This window comes from Harmonia axyridis, chromosome 3 (genome assembly GCF_914767665.1).
Source record: "Harmonia axyridis chromosome 3, icHarAxyr1.1, whole genome shotgun sequence".
Taxonomy (NCBI): domain Eukaryota; kingdom Metazoa; phylum Arthropoda; class Insecta; order Coleoptera; family Coccinellidae; genus Harmonia; species Harmonia axyridis.
In genome coordinates, this window is record NC_059503.1 from 25,581,166 (window position 1) to 25,592,016 (window position 10,851).

Genomic DNA, 10,851 nt, shown 5'->3' on the forward strand with positions numbered 1-10,851 from the left:
GTCGTTGAAGAAATTGGCTTATTTTGTTAAATAAGGTTATTTAAGGAACGATTTCACTATTAATTGATAAACAGAAGGCACGAGATTAATGCCAGTAAGTTCGAACTTGAAGTTCAACTAATAAACACGGCTTTTACAAAATCTGGGGAATGATACAGGATTCAAACTTACTGGTATTAACCTCGTTCCTTCTGTCTATCAATTAATACTGAAATTGTTCCTCAAATACTCTTATTTTTGAAAATAAACTAATTCATTCAACGACACCGTACTAATTTGAATGACTATTTGTTTGGATTCCGAACACTGACATGAGAACCAAAAATGGCTGTGTGTGACGTCACACTAATAGAGCGTATTGACTGAACTGACACACGTCAAAATCAAAATTGATTTTATTGATTTGATTGTATATAGAACGAATTTATTTTACTGAAGAATACTACAGTGACTAAATAAAATGCCTTACATTTTGATCAAATGCCAAAAATCAGGTAAATGGAGAATGTAAACAAAAAGCCGCCATTTTTAGGCTCAGCCAATTAAAAACGAGACCACGCTTGTCGCCACTGTGGTTTATTGAGTCATTGTACTTACTGATATGCTTAGAATATTAATAATTAATAATAATAATTTTAAAATCTGAGATTGAGTGAATGTTCCTCTTAGCGGGGAGTGAGAAGCCGACGGCGAGGAGAAATCCTACGCGTATAGGCAAAAGTCGGGATAATATCTATATTCTAAGCTGATATGATACTTACTTTAGGTAACAGTGGCGACAAGCGTGGTCTCGTTTTTGATTGGCTGAGCCTAAAGATGGCGGCTTTTAGTTTACATTTCTCTATGGTAATGACCATAGAGAAATGTAAACTAAAAGCCGCCATGTGCATACACCATGTTTTATAGATCTTATAGCGTATTCGACTGGCTCCAACAATCCGAATTTTTGTAGAGCTAAATGACATAATTAGCTCGAATTAATTTACACTGGTGCAGCCAGTCGAATACGCCTTCCAGTGTTTACGTCAAACAAACGGTAGTCGTTTTGCCAGCCAAGTTCACACTGCTTCTCCTCTCCTACCCCTAGTGTCTAGGTAGCCTTTATACACCATAAAACTTCGCACCACTCTGTATACACATTTTTTTGCAAATTCCATATGCTACGTAATAATTCTGCAAGGCACAATTTAAGATTCTCTTACTCATAAAGTACTGTTTTTCTGTTTTGTTCCGAAAATTCAGCGTCAGTTCTTGGACTATGGCATGAACGTGAATACCACCTTTCAAACAAAATGTAATCTAGTCATCTTACTATCACATGGAGATATTTTATATGCACATCTCTTTAAAAAATATGGTCAGGAATTATTTGAAAGCAATCCATAACAGTGGTGGTGTTTTCCAAGTAGAATCAATTGTTTTTTAGTTTGGGGATTTCATTGAAAATTATCGAACAATAAAAGACCAAAACATATATTTCATATAAGTATATTTGAATAGAAATGATTTGTGAATTCATAGAATTCTCTTGAAAATTGTATTTTTGTTTGGTCATATGAAATTATTCATTAAAATTCTAAACAGTTAGTTTAACTTTTAGTACTTTGGGAACATTTCTTATGGTGACAGAGACCCTAGTTTGTCTTTTCAAATTTTCTCCAATTTTAAATTTTCTAGAACATTGTTCTAAATTGATGCATTTATTACTTATAGTATCAGACTCTTTCTCATCTATGGAATGTAAATATTTGGTATACATATCATTTTTGATGATTACAAGACTACATCTCTCTAATAATAACTCACAGACTTTATTTCTTATCACATCATTATTGAGGAAGTTCAAAATAGTGTGGGAACCACAACTAATCGTTGTAACAATTGGATGAAATAAGGGACCATCCAAGTGCGGCATAATCCCTTGTCCAGGCATATACTCATTAACTAGTACTTGATTAGGTAAAGTCCCCTCAAAAACTCCCAAATTCCTTATTCGATCCATATATTTATTCAACCAATGAGGTATTTTTTCTGGAATCATTCCTCTTTTATGTGGAACTCCACCATAATCTTGCAAACGTCTGTTTGATAAATATGTCCATTTGGGTTTTGGTGCACTATATACATTCTTCAATATCTCATTTTCTTCCTCAACCGAAATGAAATTGGGTATATAATATACATCAGATGGTGCTTCTGTTATCTTGTATTTGCTGGGGTCATCAATGACTTCCATTTATTGGTAAATGAAATTAAGGATTGTTTGTTTCAACTAAATTTAGAGTGTAATCAGATTTGAAGCTTGGCTGAAGTAAGGGTTCTGCATATATGCATTAATTCAAAATGATAAACTATCGATTCATTAAATTGATTGCCATTAATACATAATAAAAGGAAGCTCCGATGAAGTCTTGTAAAATTAGTTATTTGTTTTGATCAACACAGAATATCAGGATATCATAGGTTAACGCCATAGACCCATAAAATTTGTATTATTAGTTCAATGCATAGACCTAATATCCATGATTCTAGCATTTTTCAGTCCAAATACTTCCAATAAACAGTGAATAAAAATAATCATCCTAAAATTTTTGTATTATTTTTTGATTAATTATTCACTTTATAACGACTCTGACATTATTTCAAATATCAATAGAAGAAAATTTGCGTAGTCAGTATTTAATTAATTTTCAATATCCTAAAGTAGAACTGCCTTCAAATTTCCAAGTAGAAGAATATGGATATATAGAGTAACTGGAATTCAAATAAGGCCAGAACTTCTGTTTTTCAAATTAGAAACCTATTTATAATGATTATTGGATTTCTAGATGAAAAACGGTATAATTCCAATTTTCACAATTCCTTTAGGCCTTGATCTATAGGTCTGGAAATTGGGACGCCGATATGTTTACATATGAAATAGCTTTATTGTATGTGAAATATCAATAGCATAGCTTTACTGCCTGAAATTATCAGAATATTTTTTGCAGGATTTAGCTTGTTTTTTATCAATTCTCAAATGAAATTGAATTTCTCTAGTTTTTGTAAAAAAAAACCTTTTGTGGCTTAAATAAACTGAGAGAATCAGACTGTTAAGGAATTTTGAAAACTGTTGATTGTTTTCATGATATATTTTGCAACAAAATCAACAAATTGAAATTTGATATTATTGTGTTGCTAAATATAAATCTGAGATCAACAGAAATTGGGTAATAGTGATCATTGGTTTATTTACATGTTTTTCAACAGGATGAAATAAAAATGAATAGAAAACACATATGAATTTTCTTTATTTAAATTTTATTATGCAGCATTTGAATTGGGTCCTCTCCTACGTCCGAATGTCGCAACAACATTAACAAAACGTCTGTTATATTGAATTCTCCTTTTAGCTCTTCCGGTCCTCTTCTTTTTCTTCTCTTGCTTTTCTACTTTGGGTGTTTGGCCTTTTACCTTACCTATGGAATAATTTAGAATTAATATATCAGTTCCCAACTCATGTATTTCAAATTCATCAATTGAATTGTAGGTTAATGCAATTTCAAATGAAAAAAAATGCCATTCAAGAGGCGATTTGTTCATTGATATCATATTGAGATACAATATAGATAATAAGACTTGAAGAATGAGTGTGAATAACAAAAAAAAAATAAATAAATAACACATTAAATAATAACTTACCAGCACGAGCCAAAGAACCGTGGACTTTTCCTCCCAAAAGACCTACAGATATTTCTATATCTGTATTAACAAATAAGTCAAGAGTGTCATCGTCAGCTACAGGTTTTCCAGCAGCATACAACAAAATCTCAGAAGATTTAATGTTTTCTAAATTACAAATTTTTTCCTGGAAAGAAATAGATCGATCAGAATATATTACAATTATATGTGATTTTAAATTAATCTAAATTTTAATGGTATTCTAACCTACAAAAAGAAAAATGCTTACCTTGATTTGGGCAACAGTTTCTGTTCCCTCGCACTCAATATAATGAGTCGATTGACCACGGAAACACAATTGCATCGTGAAATCCCTGAAAGTAAGAAATTATCATTGTATTAGTTGAAAACAAGATTAAAAAACACAAATATTATATTTCAGAAAATATTGCCTCCGTATTCGAGAAAATTGATACGAGATACAAAAACTTACTTTATATTTCGCTTTTAGATGAAATCTACCAACAAAATTTCTGAACAAGTTCACTGCAAACCACGTTGTGAAAGAAAGAACCTAAGACGGAAATGCCAATAATGTCAAAGAATATCGAAGTTTCTTCTTCTTTCATACTTCATAATTTATAATGTCATATTCGATATAGACAACATTCATAATTGAATTTCTCAAATAAAATATTTGCATTACAGAAACTATGTGACTGATGCCTTCATTATAATTATTATATATTATAGTTTTTTGAACTTATTCAAAAATATTGTGAATTGTGATGCATCTAAAAAATACTCTAAGATATTTTTTTTTATGGTTTCTAATTCATGATTCAATATTCTGTGGACTGTGATTGGCATCCTAAAATCAACAAATTGGGATAAATATATGATAAACAATCATGAAAAAAATTGTTTAAAGAGTATTCTGATCAAATTTTTAATTAGTTCATAAGTATTCCAGTGATATATTTTATAATTATTTAAAATGGTAAATATAATTTCATGCATCTTTTTAACATCATTTAAATCGCTTCCCTTAATTTACAGGATGTTTTTCTTATGATACGAAGAAAAAAACTAACAATATTTACTGATGCAAAAGATACAACAACAGTATTGGAATTAAAAAAAATGATCGAAGGTAAAGACAAAAGTTGAATAGTGATGACTAAATTGGTATTATTTATCAATTATTGATGGGAAATTAATATCTATCTGAATAGAAAAAAGAGAAGAGAAAAATTATGAATCTGTTAGGCTTTCGTTTTTTTACTTAAAATCAAATTCCTTCAAATTCACTGATTGAAAGAATCAACAAATTTTATCTATTTTAATTTCTGTTTTAATTGTAAGAGACAATATAGTTGAAGGTAATACATATCTAGTTTTGAGTAATACTTTTTCAATTCCATCTGCTAGGCGTTTTTCTCAGCTTTCATAGATTTTCAGCTCACCAGGAACAAGAGTCTCAGAATATAGCTTCTTGAACACTAGAGAATGGATCCAGATCATCCATACTTAAAATCTTTCAAATTCCTACAAATGTATAATAAGATTTTGGTAGGTTGATACCCCATATTCAAATTATTCACAAAAGTTTATTATTTATTTAGATCATATGGATGCGCATTCAGAAATGGAGAAAATTTCAATATTACTATTTGTCACCTAACTTTTATATAGTGGAGAAATAAAAAGAACTCATCAGGTTGTTCATACAATGGTGAAGACATTTCGCCATTTTTCTTGGTTTCTTAGCAAATCTCATATTTTTCGTATATTTTAATGTGAATTCATTCATTAATTGTATCTATAAATTTCCTTCCTGTGTCTTTTATTCAACTTTGCCTTTCAAAACATTTTGTTTAATGTTTTGGAGTTTCTGGTCTAGCCTGTTTATGATAATTTCTTAGATGTGGTTCTTCTTATCAAGTTGTATGATTTCTCTTCAACCCTTTCAAATTTATTTTCAGTAATTTTTATATGTTCATCTTACTCCCAATATTAAAAACCCTCTAGTATGATATACGAATACAAGGTATAGCTTATGTCATACTCAAGTAAATGTGAAAGTGAGACATTTTCCTTTCTCTCTCTCTCTCTCTCTCTCTCTCTCTCTTTCTCATATGTATCATGCTCTAGCATACCAAATCATTTTTTTTTCCTCCTAATTAGTGAATTGAATTGTTTTAGTAAACTCTTGGCTCAAAATTCGAAAATTACAGACATTTTGGCAGTCCGTTATACCTTCGGAACTGAATAAACATATTCAGAAATGCTTATTTTTAGTTTTTTAAGGATTCATGGGTTTGTAAAGAGTAGTAAATATAAATGACCTGAAATTGTTTGTAGAATAAAAAAATTTGATATCCCTTCCAAAATTTGAATCAGCTTTATAAAATCAGTAGAATTTATAAATAGAATTAAAGAAAATCATCCGTCCGCATAGAGGGCTTTCAGTGAAAACGATTGGAGGAATGAGATTTAATCGGATATAATATATAATATTACGATTGTCTCAGATTAAAAATAAGATCTACAAATTTTGAAGGCCAAAATTTTTAATTATCCATTTTATGATCATTACATCAAATATATTAATACATACAGAAATTTATTACATTAATACATTGAGAAAAACATCTGATTTTACAATGGTACTTTGAATTTTGATCAGGAAGGATTACATTTAAATTTCATATTAGATTCTTCTTCATCAGCCATTTTAGATTAATGTAATTAATTGAAGTGAAAATATTTAATGAGGTTTGATTATGAATTCATTGCATAGGTATTCCTCAATGAAGAAAATGTTTTTAATTTAATTCTTTGAATTTTCCTTTAAGGTATCCTAAAAGTACCAGTCAGAAATCAAAAACTTTTCAATAGAGAAAATAATGTTATGGAAGATGAAAAGCAGCTTCAGGATTATGGTCTCACATCGAATACAGCCAAAGCTCAAAATCCAGCTACAATTGGTTTAGCAGTAAGGTGATGACAGTCTTTTTTTCTATATAAAAACAATATTAGATAGTTGCTGTAAAGGTGTCTACTTATGTACCAGCAATCTGTTGATTTTATTTGTTAATGGAATTCTCAAATGAGCTCCACATACAGTACTAGTGAAGATACATCTCCATAGTATAGATATCCAAAGTGAAGAACAAACAAAATTTCATTAGTTGAATAAAGATAGTATGATGCGGTCCTTTGAACAATTACCTTTTAAGTATCGCTTAGAGGGAAAAGAGGTGTAGGATTAGGTAGGCGTATTCGAAATGATTCGATCTAGATTATCTGAATATTGAGTTGGTATTTTTTAGAAAATGAGAATGGTGAATGCTCATTTTTATTTTGCGATGTTTTCACGGTGATGTAATGATCTCAATGCGACCAGGTTGATAAATGTTGTGTTCATGGGTAGGATACAACAGAGATTCGAAAAATTTCATTATTAATTATTCAAAAAACGATCATAAAACTCCATAAATTCAACAACACCTTTGGTGTTACCTAGCTTGCGATATTGAATATTTTTTTATTCTTAGCTCTTCTAAATTTTCATGTGGATACTTCTGAATTTTTTGAGCTAAGTAGCCTCACCAAAAAAAGAATGGAGTTAAATCTGGCGACTTTGCTGGCCAGGGTATAGTGCATTTAGTGCATGAGCTGTCCAAGAAAAGTTCTGTTCAAAAATTCCTGAATAGGGCATCCATCCTGCTGAAACAGGCAGTTACAATGGAATCTTGCGGGATTTGCAAAAAAATTTTCCCTTATTGAGTTACAATCAATTACAAAAGGTCCTACAACAAAAAACCAGTCTATATCTATAATTTTTTAAAGATATTGTGTCAAATATTTATTTTCTCAAGTCCAATATCTAGCTACTGAAGTATTAATTTATGAATATGAGCATTTCTCAGCACATTAACCAGTACAATAAAGTTGAAAATAAAAAATGAACAATACTTGTAACAATCGAAAACAGATATCAGTAAATCACAAACAAAACAATGAAATCTACAATAATGGCAACAATATTCTAGCTTATAGAAAGTAGCATTTCACGTCTAAAACAGTTAAGAGAGGTTCCAAACAAGTTCAAACAGGAGACATAATTAAAAAGCATAGTAATGCGGTGCGGAAAGAAGTGTTTACGGTAGTTTGTATGGAGAGTCTCCATCTCCAGAAAACCATCAGGCTCCTGATAATGGTAAAGGATGGAACATAAAAATTAAGTCTGTAAAACAATTCAGGACAATAAATCATGCCATTCAACAGCTTGAAGAAAAACAACAGATCCAAATAAGACCTACTAGATTTAGATCTAGAGGGCAAGCATAGAGAGGACCTCACTACTTCATCATAGTCTAGGTGCTGTGATAAAATACTCAGTGTGAAAGCACACATATGTAGGGTGACTTTGGAGAGAAAATGAGGATTCATCGGTAAAATAAATATTTTTGTGTATTTGTTATTTCCAGAATTTTTCTTTCATAAAATTCGATTCGCCTGATAACATTTTCTAGGAAAATTTCGTGGTTAGTTTTCAATTTGAAGGATCATAGCCATGTTTCTTCAAAAAAAGTTTAACTCTGCAGTCTGGAATGTCAATTTCTTAAGAAAATTAAGTGCTGGACATAAGCTCATTTGCTTCCACAAAGGCAATCAGTTCATCCACTCTGTCAGCTTTCAAATGCCATTGAGTGATATCAACTTTTTGTTCCAGCGAATACATGATTCTTTTATAATGACAATTCTTATTCTGCAAAAAGCTCCTCTCATGAAGGCTAGGTGGAAATGGAACTAAGATTATGATGCTGAAACCAGATACAAAGATTTGCAGCAGGGGTAGGGGAACAGGAAAGAATTCTCTTGTTTCCAATTGGACTTTCACTGTTTGTGGAAGGGAATTCGACCTTCTTTATGCAATTCTTTCTAACACCTTGATATTACATCCTGATATACTGACTTGGCAGCACTGTATACAATTGAATCAAACGACTGAACCTAAAGACCAAGATCTGACAATCGGAGACCTGAAGACAATTTTGAAATTCACTACTCACTGTTCAGTTCTGATCTATCTTTTAAAAGTGGGGTTTAATAAACAAATATAAAAACAAGACCTTCAATTAGATAGGCCTATTTTCCTCAACAAATCTACAGTTCGATAATACATAAGTAGGCACCTTCATATTGATCCTAATTAATTAGAATTGTTTCAGTAGAATGAATTATAGAAATATATAAACCTTGTCTATCTTAACAAGTTCAATGCTGATGACGCCTTTCGACGTCATGCACATACTACTCGAAGGCAGTACTGCTGTTTTTTAAGTCCTTTTATTGAGTCAGCAGCTGGCCTTCATTCAATTACCTATATTTCTTCAATTTCATTGAAAAAATTTTTCTTTATGTGATAATGAACCAAGATAAAAAAAGTTGCAGATAAAATGTATCTTTAAAGATTTTTAAGTAGGAAAATGTAAGGGGTATATACAGCTATCCAATTTTCTTTTTCCTAGGTATCTATCTCAATTTCCTCTATCAAGCATTTCAAAATTCTTTCCTGAGTTCTCTTCTTAGATTTTAACCTCTGTTTAGCTCAATATTTTATCAATTTATTTTTTGCTTTATAGGGATGATAATGGACCCTTTGAAGCCTTGGAATTAACTCCATATTCTGCTCCACCTGATTTACCTGACGTCATGAAGACCCCCGAGACCAATGGTCAAGAGCAATCGGCTTAATTGTGATGTTAATTTTTTGAACATTACGCATTTAAATTGAGTTGAGTTTATGCATCATTACATTAATTTATTGTTCCAAAAAAAACAAGTTACCAATAAATTGATTTTTTTATAACTCAGCAATTGATAGGCAAGAATTGTATTTTTTCTCATCAATAAATGAATAAATTTCGTGGGTGAAGTTACAAAAGAAAAGTTATTTTATTGAAATAATGATTATACTTCAGCATCTATACTGAAGTAAGCTTTTTGACAATCTAGTTAAAGAGAAGTGTGAAGCCTGTAGTTTAGAAGGATTAAAGACTGAACGGCATCCAATTTTGAGTCTCAGGAGAACAAAATTGCTTGACCTCTATATTAATGGAAATTTTTTGTAATACTGTGGAAGTGTTTCAATTTGTATCGCCTTGCATATCTTAGTGCTTTACAAAACAAGTAAACTTAAGGAAGACATTTTCTAAAGTATATTCACTAAATTGAATTAAGTTTTTAACCTCTAAAATATTTGAAAAAAAAAAGGTATTTGAAAGATATCTCATGTTGAAGTTCATTTTTAAGAAAATCCTATTTCACTATCCTTTTCCTTTAATTTGGAGAAATCAAAGGTCGGTAATTTGTGACATGTTCAGTGAAAATCAGTTTTTCTTTAGTAGTTTTAAGTTTGTGAAACAGTTGTCGAAGGATTGAATAAATATGATTTATTATTTTGGTTATTCTTCCTTACGAGATGTAGACTGTTTGACGTGCATAATGAAATACCAACTAGGTTTCTGTTGAGTTCTAATGAATCTTTATTCATCATCACCTCTCTTTGTAAAACTAATTGATTTATTTCACTGAATGAAGGATGCAGTTTGAGAGATTGCTATTCATACTTCAATAAAGAACTTAAATGATTTCATTCATCGAAAATGAGCAAGAAATTAATTTTTACTTTATTAATTATACTCAGCCTTTTTCATGTCTCTTTCTGGGCTGAATATCTCGTTGATGTCTGGCACTATTACATAAAGATGTTTCACTATGATGTAGTGAAACGTCTTTCCTGTTGCACATTACATTTTTGGCATGATTTATTAGCTCACCGCCAAACATTGCCATATGAAAGGTCATGTAATTTTAACAAAAAAAGTATTATAGAAACAAGTCCAATTCCAATTATTTAAATAAATAAATTACTTCAAAAGTTCCATTCATGCCTATTCATATGATTTATTAATAACAAAAAAGGAAGCATAGAAACAAGCGTAAATACACTTATCTGTAGGTTTTCTAATTGTTGTCTTCTGTCTCACTAAAATTGTGGCAAAAAGTTAACAAGTTGTTGAGTTACATATTAAAATGTGAGCTCACAGCATGGATCATATTTACTTATTGTTGCAATGGAAACACATGCAAGAATATCTACTGACAAGTGTATTTACT

At 30.7% G+C, this 10,851-nt stretch overlaps 3 protein-coding genes across 3 annotated transcripts; 1 reads left to right on the forward strand and 2 right to left on the reverse strand.

Annotated features, from left to right (window-relative positions):
- Positions 1-1,472: 1,472 nt before the first annotated feature.
- On the reverse strand, positions 1,473-2,446 carry LOC123674777 (alpha-ketoglutarate-dependent dioxygenase alkB homolog 6). Its single transcript, XM_045609854.1, has one exon. It carries the CDS (start codon positions 2,234-2,236, stop codon positions 1,577-1,579), a length of 660 nt encoding a protein of 219 aa, XP_045465810.1. The 5' UTR covers positions 2,237-2,446; the 3' UTR covers positions 1,473-1,576.
- Positions 2,447-3,273: 827 nt separating this feature from the next.
- Positions 3,274-4,279, reverse strand: LOC123676383. The gene is made up of 4 exons (XM_045612259.1): positions 4,154-4,279; positions 3,950-4,034; positions 3,682-3,847; positions 3,274-3,458 (listed from the first exon to the last, which is right to left on the reverse strand). The coding sequence occupies exons 2-4, from the start codon at positions 4,022-4,024 to the stop codon at positions 3,304-3,306; spliced, it is 396 nt and encodes a 131-aa protein (XP_045468215.1). The 5' UTR covers positions 4,025-4,034; positions 4,154-4,279; the 3' UTR covers positions 3,274-3,303.
- Positions 4,280-4,506: 227 nt separating this feature from the next.
- Positions 4,507-10,132, forward strand: LOC123677087 (elongin-B-like). Its single transcript, XM_045613549.1, has 4 exons — positions 4,507-4,660; positions 4,720-4,813; positions 6,519-6,663; positions 9,315-10,132. The coding sequence occupies exons 1-4, from the start codon at positions 4,658-4,660 to the stop codon at positions 9,424-9,426; spliced, it is 354 nt and encodes a 117-aa protein (XP_045469505.1). The 5' UTR covers positions 4,507-4,657; the 3' UTR covers positions 9,427-10,132.
- Positions 10,133-10,851: the final 719 nt, after the last annotated feature.

What these genes read in the sequence shown, in the direction of transcription:
- LOC123674777 (XM_045609854.1), bottom strand. Translation starts at nt 2,236, where the DNA reads ATGGAAGTCATTGATGACCCCAGCAAATACAAGATAACAGAAGCACCA.
- LOC123676383 (XM_045612259.1), bottom strand. Translation starts at nt 4,024, where the DNA reads ATGCAATTGTGTTTCCGTGGTCAATCGACTCATTATATTGAGTGCGAG. An exon ending in AAACTGTTGCCCAAATCAAG is followed by an intron (nt 3,848 to 3,949) that starts GTAAGCATTTTT and finishes ATTTCTTTCCAG; the next exon opens with GAAAAAATTTGTAATTTAGA. An exon ending in CGGTTCTTTGGCTCGTGCTG is followed by an intron (nt 3,459 to 3,681) that starts GTAAGTTATTAT and finishes ATTATTCCATAG; the next exon opens with GTAAGGTAAAAGGCCAAACA.
- LOC123677087 (XM_045613549.1), top strand. An exon ending in ATTAAAAAAAATGATCGAAG is followed by an intron (nt 4,814 to 6,518) that starts GTAAAGACAAAA and finishes TTTTCCTTTAAG; the next exon opens with GTATCCTAAAAGTACCAGTC. An exon ending in ACAATTGGTTTAGCAGTAAG is followed by an intron (nt 6,664 to 9,314) that starts GTGATGACAGTC and finishes TTTGCTTTATAG; the next exon opens with GGATGATAATGGACCCTTTG.